General features: G+C 52.9%; 2 protein-coding genes across 4 annotated transcripts; one reads left to right on the plus strand and one right to left on the minus strand.

The window, feature by feature from the left end:
* The first annotated feature begins 9,658 nt into the window (after window positions 1–9,658).
* On the plus strand, window positions 9,659–13,166 carry CD63 (CD63 molecule). Of its 2 annotated transcripts, none has more exons than XM_078336482.1 (8): window positions 9,659–9,878; window positions 10,302–10,378; window positions 11,316–11,504; window positions 11,701–11,775; window positions 11,870–11,965; window positions 12,379–12,519; window positions 12,747–12,830; window positions 13,011–13,166. In XM_078336482.1, exons 2-8 carry the CDS (start codon window positions 10,313–10,315, stop codon window positions 13,074–13,076), a joined length of 717 nt encoding a protein of 238 aa, XP_078192608.1. In that variant the 5' UTR covers window positions 9,659–9,878; window positions 10,302–10,312; the 3' UTR covers window positions 13,077–13,166. The 2 variants fall into 2 exon arrangements, with proteins under 2 accessions (XP_078192608.1, XP_002752630.3); XM_002752584.7 differs by having other exon boundaries at window positions 9,659–9,711.
* Window positions 13,167–13,936: 770 nt separating this feature from the next.
* RDH5 (retinol dehydrogenase 5) lies at window positions 13,937–18,576 on the minus strand. Of its 2 annotated transcripts, none has more exons than XM_002752582.6 (5): window positions 18,455–18,576; window positions 17,216–17,543; window positions 16,766–17,024; window positions 14,588–14,751; window positions 13,937–14,313 (listed from the first exon to the last, which is right to left on the minus strand). In XM_002752582.6, the coding sequence occupies exons 2-5, from the start codon at window positions 17,523–17,525 to the stop codon at window positions 14,090–14,092; spliced, it is 957 nt and encodes a 318-aa protein (XP_002752628.1). In that variant the 5' UTR covers window positions 17,526–17,543; window positions 18,455–18,576; the 3' UTR covers window positions 13,937–14,089. The 2 variants fall into 2 exon arrangements, with proteins under 2 accessions (XP_002752628.1, XP_009002198.1); XM_009003950.5 differs by having other exon boundaries at window positions 17,216–17,562.
* Between the last annotated feature and the right edge of the window lie 222 nt (window positions 18,577–18,798).

Here is an 18,798-nt window from a genome sequence, read left to right on the forward strand (position 1 = left end):
GGTTGTAAGCACCCTGAAGGCAGGGACATGTCTTACTGTCTCCATGTTTAGGCTCCCCATACATGGATGAATACATGAATGAATTTTCCCTGAGCCCCTGCCTAGACCTCTTGGCCTTTTAGTCGCAAGGAACAGAAACCTGAGATAACCACCCATCCCCAGCTCACCTCTTTGTCATTTCTCCTATGTCCATCTGTGCTCCATCCTAGGAAAAACTATAGTTGTGAGGCTCTGCGACTCTCAGGTAGAAACCTCTATGATCCTGAGCCTGGTTCTGGGCCAGAACCACATAGCAGCTGAGATCCTGGCCAAGGGGGCATATAAGCAAGATATGAGCCTGGACAGGGCTCCCGGGCTGGATGGGCTGGAGTTGCTCATCCCGCCCACTCACCAGCTGGACATTTGGATCAACTCCATTGTTAATGGCGGCACTGGCTGGTAGGAGACTGTGACAGGAGCCTGGGAAGATTGGTGACACTGAGGGGCCAGAGGTCAGGAGCTGGGGGCCAAAGAAGTGGGGAAAAAAATGGAGGTGGACCCCAAGGACAGATGCTGGTATGGGGGTGGGGCTGGAGTGTGGGGTTATGAGAGGAGCTGGACCTTGGGGCATGAATTGGGGGGATCTAGGCCAAGACCAAGGCCCAAGTGAGTGTGAGGGGCAGAAGGAGGCTGGATTGTCCCACCCCGACCTTGGCTACCTCAGTTGGGGTGGGGTATCCAGCTATTTCTCAAAGAAAAATCATTTTAATTCCCATGAGTCTAAAAACATGATACAGCCTTACCATTCTTTCTTGTTTTTCTTATTTTTATTTTTTGAGATGAAGTTTCACTCGTTACGCAGACTGGAGTGCAATGGTGCGATCTTGGCTCACCACAACCTCCGCCTCCTGGGTTCAAGCAATTCTCCTGCCTCAGCCTCCTAAGTAGCTGAGACTACAGGCATGTGCCACCACGTCCAGCTAATTTTTGTATTTTTAGTAGAGACGGGGTTTCACCATGTTGACCAGGATGGTCTGGGTCTCTTGACCTCATGATTCACCCTGGGATTACAGGCGTGAGCCACGGCGCCCAACCTTGTTTGTTTTTTGAGACGGAGTCTTCTCTGTTGCCCAGGCTGGAGTGCAGTGCGTGATCTTGGCTCAATGCAGCCTGTCTCCCCGTTTCAAAAAATCCTCCTGCTTCAGCATCCTGAGTAGCTAGGACTACAGGTGCATGCCACCATACACAGCTAGTTTTTTTTTTGTATTTTTAGTAGAGACAGGGTTTCGTCATGTTAGCCTGGCTGGTCTTGAACTCCTGACCTCAGGTGATCCACCTGCCTCAACCTCCCAAAGTACTGGGATTTCAGACATAAGTCACCATGCCCGACCCTGTTTTTGTTTTTATAGAGATGGGGTTTCACCATCTTGTCCAGGCTGATTTCAAACTCCTGGGCTCAAGCGATCCTCCTAACCTCAGCCTCTCAAAGTGTTGGGATTACAGGTGTGAGCCACCACCTGTAAAGCCAGCCAAGCTTTACTATTCTTTTTATTTATTTATTTATTTTAGACAGAGTTTCACTCTTGTTGCCCAGGCTGGAATGCAGTGGTACAATCTCAGCTCACTGCAACCTCCGCCTCCCGGGTTGAAGCGATTCTCCTGCCTCAGCTTCCTGCATAGCTGTGATTACGGGTGCATGCCTCCACACCCAGCTACTTTTATTTTATCTTTAGTAGAGACTGGTTTTCATCGTGTTGGCCAGGCAGGTCTCGAACTCCTGACCTCAGGAGATTCACTTGCCTTGGCCTCCCAAAGTGTAGGGATTACAGGCTTGAGCCACCGCGCCCAGTCAAGCCTTACCATTCTTCATTTTTGAGACAAAGTTTCACTCTTCTTGGCCAGTGGCACCATCTCTGCTCACTGCAACCTCTGCCTTTCAGGTTCAAGCAGTTCTCCTGCCTCAGCCTTGAGAGTAGCTGGGATTACAGGTACTTGCCACTATAGCCAGCTATACCATTCTTAAAACAATAAAACCAGTTTCCTTAATTTATTCTGTAATCCTCACAACTTCCCTGTGAGGTGGGGAAGGGAGTTATTTTCTTCCTCCTCAACTGGGAGAAAGCTGAGGTCATTCCATTCATGAGCAGCAGAACCAGGTCTCACAGCAGGGCTTCTGGCCTCAGAGAGCTTCTTGCTGGTGGCAGGTGTGACAGATGCAGCACTGGAGTGGTATATCAAGACCCTGGCCAGGTGCAGTGGCTCATGCCTGTAGTCCCAGCACTTTGGGAGGCTGAGGCGGGGGGGGATCACTTGACGTCAGGAGTTCAAGACCAGCCTGGGCAATGTGGTGAAACTCCATCTCCACTAAAAATACAAAAAAATTAGCTAGGTGTGGTGGCAGACACTTGTAATCCCAGCTACTTGGGAGGATGAGGCAGGAGAATCATTTGAACCTGGGAGGTGGAGGTTGTGGTGAGCCGAGATTGCCCCACTGCACTCCAGCCTGGGCGACAGAGTGAGACTTTGTCTCAAAAAAAAGACCCTGATTCTTACCTGCAGGTTGACCTGTTGACCCTGAGTGAGTGGCTTTACCCCTCTGAGGCCCACTTTCCTTGAAGTGAGATAGAAGGGGACTTTGGCAATATGTTCTTCTGGGTACCATGGTGACGTAGTCTTGCCAATTATGAAGGGTGTAGCCGCCCTAGAAAGTCGGAGCAGAGATGGTCACCCAGTGACTGGAGACTCCTTTCTATTCCCCAGTCTCCATCAACTGGTAAGTACATAGTGGTGACATTGCCGTGGTGCTGGGCACAGTATCTTCCCTGGGGGCTGCACTCAGTGCTGGTGCTGGGGCCTATAACCGACTCTGGGGAGCCTGGGTGGGGTGGTCTATGAGCTCTTTTACCAGCAGGGCCTGCAGATGCAAATGTGCAGCCCCTCCTTCACCCTGCAGGCTGGGAGATGCCACCAAACACCGTGCCTCTCTCCTTATCCAAAGCTGAGGCCTCTGGACTTAAATTTCAGGACCCAATTCAGACCCAACCTCTGGACCTTGAATGCTATCCACCACTCTCTCTACCCTTCCCCGTGGGGAGATGGCTTTGATGATCCATCCTTGTCTCCTTCTTCCCTCCCATCCATCTCCTCCTCTTCCTTCTCCCCACTCTTCTCTTACATCTATTTTTCAAAAATTAAAAAAAAATTGTTTTTTTAAATTGAGGCCCAAGAAGTATTGATTCCTGATGTATTTTTGCTTTCCCTTCCCCCATCCTTCCCTATGCCTCCCACCCTGCTGTGTCTCCCACTTTCCCGTTTTTCCTTGACCCTCTCCCAACTCTTTTCTTTTCCCTTGATTCTGGATCCCTTCTTTCCTCCTCACCTTCCTCATATCCCCTCAATATTTCCTGTGCCCCCAACTCCACTAGGTTCACTGGGGCCTCTCTTTTTTTTTTTTTTTTTTTTGAGACGGAGTTTCGCTCTTGTTACCCAGGCTGGAGTGCAATGGCCCAATCTCGGCTCACCGCAACCTCCGCCTCCTGGGTTCAGGCAATTCTCCTGCCTCAGCCTCCCGAGTAGCTGGGATTACAGGCACGCGCCACCATGCCCAGCTAATTTTTTGTATTTTTAGTAGAGACGGGGTTTCACCATGTTGACCAGGATAGTCTCGATCTCTCGACCTCGTGATCCACCCGCCTCGGCCTCCCAAAGTGCTGGGATTACAGGCGTGAGCCACCGCGCCCGGCCTTGGGGCCTCTCTTATCATGGCACCTGCATCTCATCTCTGAGTGCCCTCACTCAGTGGAGCACAGGCAGGGGGGCTAGGGCCCTGCTGCATGGCGGGGAGAAGGTGTCTGTGCAGCAGGTGCTGGGCTCCCTATGTGGTCTGGGCTTCAGGAGGCCTTGGGTGCTGGCTACAAGCTGCTGTGCATGGCACTGGGCCTGGCTGATGACTATATGCTCTCAGGAGGCTGAACCTTTGCTTGAGACATCTGCGGCCCCCATGCTCTGCTGCTGGCCCTGGGTGGAGGTGAGGTGGAGCTAGCTGGAGGGCAACTTGGGTTTGCTTGGTACGCAGAGGCAAGGGTCTGTGCCCCAGCTCACCTACTACCAGCTGGTGCCAGGCAACAAAGGGGCAGCAGCCTGGGCCAGCTGGGATGGCTTGGTGGCATATCTGGATGTCAGGCACTCGGAGCAGATGGTGGAGGATCTGAGGGATGTGGATGTAAGGCCCAGGTCTGGGGTCAGCCGTTTCCCACGAAGAGGCCCCTCTGTTCTGCAGCCCAGCAAACACATGGGGCTCTGTGTCAACTTTCCAGGCTGTAGAAATGAATCATTCTGGTGTGTGTGTGTGTAGTAAAATATGTGTAACATGAAATTCAGGGACACTGAATACATACATACACATTGTTGTGCAACCATCAGTGCTGTCCACCTCCACAACATTTTCATCTTCCTTTCTTTTATTTTTTTTGAGACAGAGTCTGTCTCACTCTGTTGCCCAGGCTGGAGTGCAGTGGTGCGATCTCAGATCACTGCAACCTCCGCCTCCTGGGTTCAAGCAATTCTCCTTCCTCAGCCTCCCAAGTAGCTGGGACTATAGATGCACTCCACCACGCCTGGATAATTTTTGTATTTTTAGTAGAGACAAGGTTTCACCATATTGACCAGGCTAGAATTTTGTATTTTTAGTAGAGAGGGGGTTTCTCCATGTTGGTCAGGCTGGTCTCGAACTCCCGACCTCAGGTGATCCACTGGCCTCAGCCTCCCAAAGTGTTGGGATTACAGGCGTGAGCCACTGTGCCTGGCTACATTTTCATCTTTCTAAACTGAAACTCTGTACCCATTAAACACTAACTCCCTATGCTGCCTGTCCCCATCCCTGGCAATCACCATTTCACTCTCTGCGTCTATGAATTTGACTCAGAATGGGTTATTTACCTGCCCTCCTCTCTTCCCCTCCCGCTTCCAACTCCACACAGGCTTGTTCTCTGGGTTTCCCTGGCCCTATCCTTTCTTGCCCTGTTGCTTTACCAAGTTGCTGTTACCTCTGCACTTGCTATAGCTTGCTTTCAGCCCCTTCCCCTGGTGTTCCTCTAGGAGGACTCCATTCTCCTGACCTTCACCTCAGCTCTCCCTCTGCTCACCTGGATGTCTCTACTTCCTCCCCTTACTCTGGGGCCCCAGCAGGTGCTCCTGTTACTGCTCCAGAGAAAGAACCCCATCCAATGGCCTCTTGCTTTTCACTCAAATTGCCCTCTCTACACTATTTGGCAGAGTTCCCTCTTCCTGTCTTTATTTATATATTTAGAACAGAGTCTTGCTTTGTTGCCCAGGCTGGAGTGCAGTGGTGTGAACACAGCTCACTGCAACTTCCACCTCCTGGGCTCAAGTGATCCTCCCACTTCAGTCTCTAGAGTAGCTGGGACTACAGGTGCTCACCACCAAGCCCAGCTAATTATTATTATTTTTTTTTTTGGTAGAAGTGGGGTTTTGTCATGTTGCCCAGGCTGGTCTCAAACTCCTGAGCTCAAGTGGTCCACCTGCCTTGGCCTCGCAAAATGCTGGGATTACAGGTGTAAGCCACTATGCTCAGCCCTCTGGTCAAAGTTCTCTTTTCTCAGCTGTGTGCGGTGGCTCAAGCCTATAATCCCAGCACTTTGGAAGGCCAAGGCAGGTGGATCACTTGAGGTCAGGAGTTCGAAACCAGCCTGGCCAACATGGTGAAACCCCATCTCTACTAAAAATACAAAAATTAGGCCAGGTGCGATGGCTCACGCCTGTAATCCCAGCACTTTGGCTGCAGATCGCAAGGTCAAGAGATCGAGACCATCCTGGCTAATATGGTGAAACCCGTCTCTACTAAAAATACAAAAAATTAGCTGGTCATGGTGGCATGTGCCTGTAGTTCCAGCTGCTCGGGAGGCTGAGGCAGGAGAATCACCTGAACCTAGGAGGTGGAGGTTGCAGTGAGCCGAGATCATGCCACTGCACTCCAGCCTGGATGACAGAGCAAGATTCCGTCTCAAAAAAATATTTTAAAAAGTAGCCAGTGTCGTGGTGCACACCTGTAGTCCCAGCTACTTGGGAGACTGAGACAAGAGAATCACTTGAACCCAGAAGGAGGTTGAAGTGAGCTGAGATCGTGCCACTGCACTCCAGCCTGGGCAACAGATCGAGACTCTGTCTCAAAAAAAAAAAAAGGTTCTCTCTTCTCTTGGCCTCCTAGAATGAAGGGAAAAAAGCACAGGCTTTGGAACTCCCCCAGAGATCTGGGTTCAAATCCTAAGACTGCCTTTCACTGGGTTAGATCAATGTGTCAGAGGCGTTTGATCCAGAGTGACTCCATTTTGAGTGAGGGCTGGGACTTGCTGGGATGCATTATCAGAAAGGCATTTTTAGCTTCCAGACATTTATGGTTAAGGGAACAAATTAATAATAATAATAATAATAATAAACAGATAATATCAATTCTTACAAAATATAGTAATTAAGAAAATTATTTATCACAAACCCTTGTAGCAGAGCACATCTCTCCATATATATGAGCATTGTACCTAGGGTAGATGTGTTCCTCCTTTTTTTTTTTTTTTGAGACGGAGTTTCGCTCTTGTTACCCAGGCTGGAGTGCATGGCATGATCTCGGCTCACCGCAACCTCCGCCTCCTGGGTTCAGGCAATTCTCCTGCCTCAGCCTCCTGAGTAGCTGGGATTACAGGCTCGCGCCACCATGCCCAGCTAATTTTTTGTGTTTTTAGTAGAGACGGGGTTTCACCAAGTTGACCAGGATGATCTCGATCTCTTGAGCTCGTGATCCACCCGCCTCGGCCTCCCAAAGTGCTGGGATTACAGGCTTGAGCCACCGCGCCTGGCCCCCCCTTTTTTTTTGAGATGAAGTTTCACTTTTGTTGCCCAGGCTGGAGTGCAGTGACACATCTTTGCTCACTGCAACCTCCGCATCCTGGGTTCAAGCGATTCTCCTGCTTAGCCTCCTGAGTAGCTGGGATTACAGGCATGCACCACCAGACCTGGCTAATTTTTATATTTTCAGTAGAGATGGGGTTTCTCCATGTTGGTCAGGCTGGTCTTGAACTCCTGACCTCAGGAGATACACCCGCTTTGGCCTCACAAAGTGCTGGGATTACAGGTGACAGGCACTGTGCCGGCCCTTTACCACTTTCTTTTCTTTTTGAGACAGAGTCTTGCTCTGTCTCCCAGGCTGGAGCGCGGTGGTGCGATCTTGGCTCTCTGCAACCTCTGCCTCCCAAGTTCAAACGATTCTCCTGCCTCAGTCTCTCCACTAGCTGGGATTACAGGTGCCTGCCACCACACCCGGCTAATTTTGTATCGCCACTTTACTTTCTTAATAAACTTGCTTTTACTTTGCACTGTGACTTGTCCTGAATTATTTCTTGCATGAGATCCAAGAACCCTCTCTTGGGGTCTGGATCGGGACCTCTTTCCTGTAAACAAATGCACTGGCTGATAAATAATAAAAAAAAAGAAATAAAGAAAAAAAATAAAAACTAGAGTAACTTGTCGATATAATCATATCATGATATGCCCGTTTTGTTAACCATGATAACAGTTCACAAAATAATTTTCTCATGTTTAATTCTCAGTCCATATTTATATGTCCCAAAATGTCTTTCACAGCTGGTTTGTTCAGACAATTATTCAGTGAAGGACCAAGTTGGTTGTTATGTATCGAAAGTCTCTCAATCTTGGTTTTCAGACCACCTTCAACACATCTCACTACATCCTTCCCAAGCACTTCGAGCCAGCCAACCCCAAGCTGTCATATACTTTAAAAAAATGCTCCTTTTTGGCCGGGCGCGGTGGCTCAAGCGTGTAATCCCAGCACTTTGGGAGGCCGAGGCGGGTGGATCATGAGCTCAAGAGATCGAGACCATCCTGGTCAACATGGTGAAACCCCGACTCTACTAAAAATACAAAAAATGAGCTGGGCATGGTGGCGCCTGCCTGTAATCCCAGCTACTCAGGAGGCTGAGGCAGGAGAATTGCCTGAACCCAGGAGGCGGAGGTTGCAGTGAGCCGAGATAGCCGAGATCGCACCATTGCACTCGAGCCTGGGTAACAAGAGCGAAACTCCGTCTCAAAAAAAAAAAAAAGCTCTTTTTTTTTTTTTTTTTTTTCACAGTTAACTGCTTCCCTGTCCCTGGAGCTCTCCCCTTTATTCTCCAAGGTCACCTTGAGCACACCACCCTGCTCCATGAAATCCATTCTCCTATCGTCCCTTTGAGCTTAACCAGCTGCCGCAGCAGGCTTCTGCCTTTCTTCAGTGTGGCCAGAACTTGGTTCTGCCTGCTGGCACAGGGCAGGGCCACTGTCTTCCTCTCCTTGCAGCCCCCGTGCCTAGCACATGCCTGGCATCTAGTGGCAGCACAATGAGGAACCTGAATCCTCCTTTTTTCAGCTCTTCGCTCCTCCTCCACAGCCTGCCCTCCATGGCTAGGGAGAACAAGGTCGGGAATTGGCTTGGTGTGTCCGGCGGGAAGGCCATGATCCTGGAAGCTGCTTCTCAGTTCAGCCCAGAGGTTTCTTTCCTTCTTTGTGTACACACATAAACCAAGACTTTAGATACATACATACACCAAGACTCAGGAAGTGGTTCTTGAGGCAGGACTCTAAGAGCCCAAGGAGTGGGGCCCAGGCTGGAGTGTGACGGCCGGTCCTACCCTCTGGTCTGTTCAGATCAGCTCCTTCTGGGGACCACCGCTGGCACACAAGGGAGGGAGGCTGCTTCGCCCCCCTAGCCCGCTTCCAGCCCTCACCTGGCTTTGTCTTCTGGGATAAGACGGGGAAATCCAGAGGACATAAGCCTCTCCCGCCTTCGTGTCTTCCCGCAAGCCCACGCCATAGCAGGCGGATGCAGGAGCTGTCCGGGAGGTTGGGAGCACAGACCTTGTCAATCCTCCCCCAGAGGACGGGACCCGACGAGGACGTGTCTTCTTTGACTGGAGAGTGTGGCTTCGAGGAAGGGTTTCCTCCTCTTTGCTCAGACCAGGAGCCCTGGAAAATGGAGAAGCTGTGCTAATGGAGGGGACCAGAAACCCCCACTCTAGAATACTCTAGCATGTTGGGAGACACCCACGATGAGAGGCCAGGGACTTTCTAGAAGTGCTTGTTCTGACCCCATCCGACCCAGGCAGACCACAGCTGTCTGCAGAGTCGGATGGGGAGGGGCTCGCACTGAGTTGGAGCCAGAGGAGAGAGCTGGGCTGTGGGAGAAGGATAGGGAAGCCTCTCTCAGACCGCCGGGTCACTAGTCCTCCGCTCTCCGCCCCGGCCCTGAGAGGGTAACTCTCACCCGCCTCCTCCGCTTCTCTGAACCAGAGTGACCCAGGCGGCGCTCCGCCCCGCTCTCCTACTCGGTGTTGGCGCGGAGGTGGGGGCGCCGGAGGGGGGCCCCCGGCGCCTCGAGGTCTTGCCCCTGCGGCTTTCCCTTTTCGGGGGTGGGCGCTGTCTTCCGGGTAGAGGCCACGTGGCCCTGGCTGGGCGGGGGGCTCGGCCCACCCCGCGCCGGCCCCAGTGACTCAGACCTCAGCTGTTCCCGCGTCACATGAGGGAGGTCGGCGGCCACCCGGCGGGGGAGGGGACCGTGGCTGGAGCCCGGGGCGGGGCTGCGCGGCAGGCGGGGCGGGAGCCGGGGGGCGCAGCTAGAGAGCCCCGGCGCCGCGGCGGGAGAGGAGCGCGCAGCCTTGGGGAACCCAGGTGAGGCCGGGGGGTCCCGGCGGACTTGGGCGCGGGCTGGCGGAGACCACCGGCGTTCTCCTCCTCCAGGGCTGGCCCCAGGCCCGAGGAGACCTGCCCGGCGCTCTCCAGCCTCCGTCGAGCAACTTTGCTTCGAAGTTCCCAGGCCAGGGCAGGGTGTGGCAGGGGTGCGGGCCGCACTTTATTTTCGTGGGCGGAGAGGTCCAATCCCAGGGAAAAGGGGTCGGGGTGGGGGTCGGTGTTGGGCTGAAGACCGTTTGTCCGGACCGGTTGGGCGGGGAGGGGGTGTCTGACTCCGGGAGGCTGGCAGGCCGAGGATCGGCTTCTGACTCAAGCCCCTGCCGGCGTCCTTGGATCTGTCCTGGGCCCCACGGGCGGCGGGGCGGGGTCCGGGCTTTGCGGCCGTCACCCCCACCCCTCTCCTGCGGGTGGAGAGGGGGCTGGGAGACGTGGATCCAACCGCGGGTTTCCGGGTGGGAGGGGCCGGGAATCGGGGCGTGCAGGGAAGCCCTCGAGGGCCGGCGGGGAGCGCGGAAGGCGAGGTCCCCTCTCGGCCTGTGTTAATCCCCCCGCCCTCCCCTCTGCCCCAGGCCCGGCAGCCATGGCGGTGGAAGGAGGAATGAAATGTGTGAAGTTCTTGCTCTATGTCCTCCTGCTGGCCTTTTGCGTGAGTGGCGAGGGGTCCTGGGGAGCGCGCTGGCAGGGTGCGGGGAGACCTGGCAGCACACTGGTGAGGGCTGAGGGAGTAAGAATGAAGGCAGCTGGAGACCAGATGTGGAAGGAAAGCCGGGGAAGACAGCGCGGCCACTCCCTCCTCCAGCTTTCCTGGACACCTGAGGCTGGTTTCCACAGAGAATGGCCATCCTGGGGTGCAGCAACCCCTACCCCCACCCCTCCTGGCCCTTCCTGTCTGGTGACCCAACCACTTGTGATATGGGGCAGTGAGTGGGGCAACCAGCCAACCGCCTGATGCTATCGCCACGGGGCTTCCCTTCTCTCCCTTCTCCCCTCTCTTCCTCACCCACACCCCCATCCCTCTCCAGTCCTTCTCCCCCTTTCCCTCCTCCCAGCGCTTGGGGGTGAGGAAGGGCTCTGCCCACCTCAATTTGCTCCTGCTCTGGGCTCCTGTCTTGAGAGGCTACTGTTTGTCTAGGGAGGGGCACATCTCTCTTTCCCCCTTTTCTTCTTCCCTTCTCTTGGCCTAACTAGCCAGAGGAACCTTAGTTACAGCTGAGGCGCGTAGGGTGTGCACTGGAGGATAGCGAGGGGCCAGTTCTGGGAGAGAACTGAGCTGCGAACCCTTGAGGCCCGTAGAAAGCCTTATTCTAGGTCAGAAACATGCGCCTTGGGGGAGGTCAAGGCTTTCTGGGAAGCCTTTGAATTTGGTCAAGTCCCTGATTAAAGAGCCTGGAGGGGGTCAGAGGAGCTGGGGCCAGGCAAGGATGGGTCATCCCCCATCCCCACAGCCGAAAAAGTTCACTGGAGGTGTGAGAATCTCTCCTCTGGTTAGGGCCAAGTCTGTGTCCTGGGTGTACCCCTGTCCTCCACCATGGAGGGCCACTGTGTTGTGGGTCCAGCCTAATCCTCGCCTGCCTTTCTCTTAGGCCTGTGCAGTGGGACTCATTGCTGTGGGTGTCGGGGCACAGCTTGTCCTGAGTCAGACCATAATCCAGGGGGCTACCCCTGGCTCCCTGTTGCCTGTGGTCATCATTGCAGTGGGTGTCTTCCTCTTCTTGGTGGCCTTTGTGGGCTGCTGTGGGGCCTGCAAGGAGAACTACTGTCTTATGATCACGGTGAGTGGCAGGGAGTGGGGCCAGCATGGGTGGTCTGGGACTGCCAGGGCAGCTTGGTTGGGGCTCAGGAAGGTGGGTGAGGTGAGGTGGGTAGGTGGGTGAGGAAGACGTTTGTGAGTGTCCAGGGACGGAGTGGGCCGGAATGGGCCCCTGTAATGCAGACCCCAAACCTGATTCCTGTCCTTTGCTCCTGCAGTTTGCCATCTTCCTGTCTCTTATCATGCTGGTAGAGGTGGCCGCAGCCATTGCTGGCTATGTGTTTAGAGATAAGGTAAGCAGGAAATAACGGGAAGGGCCTGCCTCAGCCTGGCAGGGACCCAGGTGCTTGAATTCTGACTGCAACAATGCTCCTTACCTACTCTCAGGTAATGTCAGAGTTTAATAACAACTTCCGGCAGCAGATGGAGAATTACCCAAAAAACAACCACACTGCTTCGATTCTGGACAGGATGCAGACAGATGTGAGTGGGGTTATTGGGAGCAGGGGTGGGAATAGAGAATTCTCATCTCCAAGGCTGGGCGCGTTAGCTCATGCCTGTAATCTTAGCAGTTTGGGAGGTCAAGGTGGGTGGATCACCTGAGGTCAGGAGTTCAAGACCAGCCTGGCCAACATGGCGAAACCTGTCTCTAATAAAAATACAAAAATTAGCCAGGTGTGGTGGCGTGCACTTGTAATCCCAGGTACTCAGGAGGCTAAGGCAGGAGAAACGCTTGAACCTGGGAGGCAGAGGTTGCAATGAGCCAAGATCGTGCCACTGAACTCCAGCCTGGGCAACAGAGCAAGTCTCTGTCTAAAAAATAAAAAAGGAATTCTCAGCTCCATATTGAAGATGGAGGTTCACTTAACCTTCTCCGTATTTCTTCCCTCCCCCAGTTTAAGTGCTGTGGGGCTGCTAACTACACAGATTGGGAGAAAATCCCTTCCATGTCGAAGAACCGAGTCCCTGACTCCTGCTGCGTTAATGTCACTGTGGGCTGTGGGATTAATTTCACCGAGAAGCAGATCCATAAGGAGGTAGGGAGGAGACTGTGTACGGGACTTGGGAAACCTGGGAAATGTTTTGGGAGGCAAGCGAGACCTAGGATGGAGGTGGACAGGGTCAGGGATGGGGAGGGGATCTGGAAATGATAAGGGTGGGGTGAAAGGTACAGGGGCAGGGAAGAGACCGATGGACCAGGGGAGGGGGATGGGGTGGTAAGTTTCTGATGGTGCTTTTGTCCTGTGTGCCTGCCACCCTTCAGGGCTGTGTGGAGAAGATTGGGGGCTGGCTGAGGAAAAACGTGCTGGTGGTGGCTGCAGCAGCCCTTGGAATTGCTTTTGTCGAGGTGAGAGATAACCCTGAGGAGGGGCTGGACTCAGTCCAGGGTGCCTGGAGTAGGGGCAGTGGGGAGGGTGCTGAGCAGGAGGTACTGGCCTGGGAGTGTGTGTTTGGGGTCTCTTGCATGGGTCTGGGGTAGCTTGCCCTTCTGACTCCTCTCCACCCCCATCCCCATCTTTCTTTCTAGGTCTTGGGAATTGTCTTTGCCTGTTGCCTCGTGAAGAGTATCAGAAGTGGCTACGAGGTGATGTAGGGTCTGGACTCTTCGCCCTCTTCATCTTGGGGAGTGGAGTAGTATCCTCCAGGTTTTTCAATTAAACGGATTATTTTTTCAGACGGAAAAGAGAGATGGTCTGAGTTTGTCTTAGAGAGATGCTTGATTCCTTCCTTTCCTTACCCATGTTCCCTGTCCTCTGGGACCTTACTGTTTGTGTACTTCAGGAAGGTGTATTGTGGGGGCATTTGGGAAAGGAGGACTTTGCTGAAGGTGTTGGTTGGGCAGGCAGTGGGAGAGGTGGCAATCCAGAGACTGTGGTGCTTCCTGCCCCCTAGTCTTGTGCCGCCAGGCTCACTCCGAACGTTCACGAAGCCATCTGCTGCATGACTCAAAGCAGCTCCCCAGAAAGGTCCCACCTGGGAGAGCCCAGCCCACAGCTACCTTGGACATCTTCCTGGCCTTTTGTGCACCGCTAAGGGCTTAGCACCTCCTGCCCTGGCCAGTTCTCCAGGGATCCAGCTCCTTTCAAAGTGGTGATAAGTTGCCTTGACACCTGTGTGGCCAGTCTCCTCCTTAGCAAGAGAATTTATGTGAATATTGCCTTTTTTTCCATGGAAGCCACCCAGCCTGACCCCCATCCCTCTTCATCAGTTGCTCTTCTCCCCCAAGAAATATAAAGGCCATTCTCAGTACAGACCCTGAATTGCAACCTTACTCCCCTTTAGAAAATAAGGAAAATGTATCAAAGTGCCCTCTGATGGCCCCTCCTCGAGGTGCCGCTGTAGATGTGAGGCAGTTCCCTGCGCCCCCCTGTGGGTGTTAGCTATTTTGCAGGCACTGAACTGACCAGAGACCATGAGCGTGTTGTAGTAGTTAGCACTTAAATGGGGTCGGCCTTCCACGGGGCACCTTTGTTTCTGCCCACCTTCTTTTTATTTTTCAAACAACACACTTGTTAGTGGTTATTTTGTGACAGGCACCAGGCAGTACCAGGGGGAGGGCAGAAATAAAGCTTGCCCTTGAAAAATAATCTTGCTGGAAGGCTGGATTCAGTGGACTGCTTGGGCAGGCTTGGGAAGGACCCAGGTGAGCACAGCATCCACCAGGCTGGCTGGCAGGTAGGAGGCAGGCAGCCAGAGCAGCTTGGCATCCCAGCCTGGGCTGTAGCGGGTTCGGGGGTGTCGAGCAGTCAGGGCATGCTCCAGGCATCGGCTCACCTTGGTTAGGTCCGGGTCGCAGATCAGGTTCATGATGCGCTCTTGCACTTGGAGGTCTGCAGCCCCATAGGTAGTTGGAATCAGTTTCCCTTCCCAACTCCAGCCCATCTTAGGTACTATCTTTTGGGGCCCAGGGCTTGTTGCTCTCAGTCCCCTCCTCAGTGTGGAGAATGGGCAGGTTCCACATGGGCTGGGCACTCTTGTGGCATCCTGTTCACCCTCAAACCTGCCCTGGGTGCCCCACCCACCTCCCAGCAGGTTTATGTGGGACTGGCCTTTCTGGTGCTCTCACTTCCCTTCATGTGCCCCTGTGTGGGCTTGGCTACTCACACTTGGTGAGGAAGGCCCCCCCATAGTGGGCCTGTGTGGCAGGAGGTAGCCGGGCCCAGCAGGCCTGTAGAGTTTTCTCCAGACTCTCTAGGTTGGTCACAGGGGTTCGGAAGAAGCCAGGCTCCACGATGGAGACGCGTATCCCAAAATGAGCCACATCCCGCCTAGAGTTGGGGCAGAGGGAAGCTGCTGGGTTCTTGCCCTATAGGGAGGGGACTTTGAGGGACATGGACTGGGGAGGAGAAGGTTACCACAGAACAGGGACAAGAGTTTTGACGGAGATGCCTACTGCCCTGGGACAAGGGCCAACTGGGGTAGAGGGAGGAAAGTATTTTTGAAGTTTGTTTTCTTTGATCTAGGGTAGGGGTCAGCACATTTTTTTCTTAAAGGGCCAGAGAGTTAATATTTTAGGCATGGCAGGCCAAGAAACAAAATTAATGATATTATCAGGTTCTTATGTAACAGCTCACAGTGTAACCATTTCAAAATCTAAAAACTATTATCAGCTGTAGGCAGCTGGCCAGATCTGGCTTGACAAGTGAGTTTGCCAATTTCTGACCTAGAGGAACTCCATTCCCTTGCTCCCAAAAAACAGGGTTAAGTCCTGAGTACTGGATATTGGAGGCACAGTCTGGTATTTGCTGGAGGGTAAGCTGATGGGGTAAGTGGGGATACATCCCATGGCCCTGGTCTTAATTTTCTACATCTACCCTCCAGATGTGGAAATCTAAGTACAAGGTAAGGAGCAGGAGGGGAGGGGAGAAAAAAATCCAAGTATGCAGTTTGTGTTCCAGTATGCAGCGGCTCACGCCTGTGATCTTCCCTCCCTTTGGGAGGCCCAAGCAGAAGCATTGCTTGAGATCAGGAGTTTGAGACAAGTCTGGTCACCACAGCAAGACCCCATCTGTAAAAAACTACTAGCCAGGCACGCTGGCATGCGCTTGTGGTCTCAGCTACCCAGAAGGCTGAGGCAGGAGTATCGCTTGAGTTGCTTGAGCCTAGGAGTTTGAAGCTGCAGTGAGCCATGACTGTGCCACTGTGCTCCATCCTGGGTGGGAGCAAGACCTGTCTCAAGACAAACACACACAAAATATGTGTTCCATGATGCTGCTTGGAAAATTAAGGCTGAGAGATAGGGACAAAAGGAGACATTCAGATTATTTTCTACCTTCTAAGGAAGCCTGCCTTTGTTAAAATCTGAATCTTGACAAAGACAGACTTCCTTAGAAGGTAGACTAAGCTTAGGCGCCTTGTACTTCTGCTAAGAACTCAGGCCCTGCTCCCCCGTGGTCCTTATCATGTTTTTGTGCTCCCATGGAACTTTGAACCTTATTGTTTGAATATGAGAGGCAAGGCTGGGCGCGGCGGCTCACACTTGTAATCCCAGGACTTTGGGAGGCTGAGGTGGGTGGATCATGAGGTCAGGAGTTCGAGACCAACCTGGCCAACATAGTGAAGCTCCATCTCTATTAAAAACACAAAAATTAGCCAGGCATGGTGGCATGCGCCTGTAATTCCAGCTACTGGGGAGGCTGAGGCAGGAGAATCACTTGAACTCGGAAGGCGAAGGTTGTGGTGAGCCAAGATTGTGCCACTGCACTCCAGCCTGGGCAACAGAGCAAGACTCTGTATCAAAAAAAAAAAAAAAAAAAGGCAGGAGGATGTAATAACCTGTGGGCAGGCAGACCTGGGGTTAAGTCCTAGTGCTTCTACTATCTAATTATGTATGAATACCTTAACCTTTATGCAAATTAACCCTTATAGGGATGTTGGGAGAATTAAATGAGAAAATGTCATAAGTCACCAGTTTATCGTAATAGCTACTATTATTAGTAGCTTGTTTCCCAACTCACAGTTACGATAGCAGGTTTGTTTGAGCATTTACTATATGTGTCAGGCACTATTGGGTCCTTATATGTACCTTACCTTACAATATCCATGAGGCAGGTTTTCTCGTCCCGGTTTAACAAATGCGTTAAAAATGGGTAAATAGAAGTAATCTACTTATGGCCACAAAGCTTACATAAGGGTGGGATTTGAACCCCTCATGTCTAGCCCCAAACTGTCTCTTCTTAAATATTCTACTGTACTGTATCTTAACCATCTCTGCTGGCCCATGTTTGTTGAGTGGGCTGCCTTAGTCTTGGAACTCAGAGTCCTCAGTTCCTCAGGGCTCACCTCAGGCTGTCAGAGAAGGCCTCCAGGCCAAATTTGGAGACACAGTAGCCCCCACCATTGGCTGCCAGGCGACCCAGGACGCTGGTGATGTTGATCACCCGTCCCCGGGCTTGCTGCAGGAGAGGCAGCAGGGCAAGGGTGACCCCGATGGGACCCATTGTGTTCACATTCAGCACCCGCTGGAAATCATCCCGGGTCAGCCATGGTGTGGGTCCGATGATACCAGCCACACCAGCATTATTCACCAGACCAAAAAGCCCTGTGGGGAGATGAGAAGGATGCTGGGGGTAGGTGAGGCACTCCTGCAGCCCCTTTTCTTTCCAGGAGTATCTGAAAACTGCTCCTCCACATAGTCCCTTTAGCTTACTATAGCCCTTGCAGGTGAATCCTGGGGTCACTATGGGCATCAGGAGACCCCACACCACATTCCTGGTGGTCTTCTACACTTACCTGCTTCCTTAACGTGTGTCTCCACCCACTTGGCTGCCTGTTGGACGCTCTGAGGATCAGTGATATCCAGCAGGGTGGTGTGGAGCCGGGAGGAGGCCACCCGCTGCAGGTCCTCGGCCCCGGAAGGGGTCAGGCAGCTGGCCAGGACTCGGAAGCCTCTCTGGTCCAGCTGCAGTGCCAGAAGGCGCCCAAAGCCTGAGTCACAGCCGGTGATGAAGACGAAGGCATCGCTGGCAGGCAGGCTCTGCCAGTCCCTGAGCAACCACAGCACTGCCCAGAGCAAGGCACCCAGCAGCAGAGGGAGCCACATAGTTGGAGCCCAAGTGACCTGCAGGTGGCAGCCCAAGCTGGGCAGAAAAACTTGTCCAGTTTACTGCAGCCCTCAAGCCCTTTCCCCTAATACTTTCCCTGGCTGGAAGCATCTGGTGTGAGCAGATTGAGAAATTATCTGCTTGGCATATAATTGGCCGACTATGGCTCATCTGTGCGAAGCAAAGATGTGAGCAGACCCTCTATTTGTAGCTAACTTAACTAAAACCACCTGAGCCAGGTCCTGTGTACAGACCTGCTGTATGGAGCAGAGGCATCTTCTTGCTTGCCTCACACCTTCTCTCCTACTAAACCAGGGACACTGAACCTTCCTTTTTTTTTTCTATTTTTTCTTTTGAGATGGAGTCTCATTCTGTCACCCAGACTGGAAGTGCAGTGGCACGATCTTGGCTCACTGCAACCCCTGTATCCGTGGTTCAAGCGATTCTCCTGCCTCAGCCTCCTGAGTAGCTGGGATTACAGGTGCATGCCACCACGCCTGGCTAATTTTTTTGTAGTTTTAGTAGAGGTGGGGTTTCACTGTGTTAGCCAGGATGGTCTCGATCTCCTGACCTCGCGATCCACCTGCCTCAGCCTCCCAAAGTGCTGGGATTACCGGCCCATGCACTTGGGACACCGAACCTTCTATATGCAACCTGGGTCTTGTGTTTGCAATGATGTACAGGGCCAAGAGCCCCGCATTTAGTCCTGGTGGCCTCAGATTTGCTGTGTGATGCTGAGCATTTCATTGTGTCTCTGAACCGTTCTCCCATCTACCAAGTGAGGCTAAGACCAACCAGGTCCACCTCAGAGTTGTGGAGGATGAAATGGGATAATGTGTGAGGAAGCATGTTAAAAGTGAAAGACATTGCCAATACGTGTAATATCTAGCTGTTCTCATAGTTTCCCTAGCTCTCAGTATCCACTTACCTCCTATGGGGAAAGCTGGCAGGTACTACAGCGCCAAAGCTGCTGCTCTTGCTTTTGTTTGAGACTGCTCCCGGTCTTCTCAGCCTCCCACCCTAGCTACTGCTAAGGTCAAAGTCCAGAGTGGGTGGACTTGGATACCAGGCACATTAAGTGTGTGATGGGTGGGGATAGGGCTGAGGAGGAGGAGCCAGGGAAGCTGGAGCTTGCCCGGCTGAAGCCAGGACTTGGCAGAGGCCAGATTTGCCTAGGCTCCCCCCACCCCTTGGCTGTCTTTTTCAGCCAGGGTTCCCGACCAGCTATGTCATGGTCTCTGAGGAGGAGGGAGCTGTCAAGGATAGCAGCTG

Source organism: Callithrix jacchus, chromosome 9, assembly GCF_049354715.1.
Source record: "Callithrix jacchus isolate 240 chromosome 9, calJac240_pri, whole genome shotgun sequence".
NCBI classification, from domain to species: domain Eukaryota; kingdom Metazoa; phylum Chordata; class Mammalia; order Primates; family Cebidae; genus Callithrix; species Callithrix jacchus.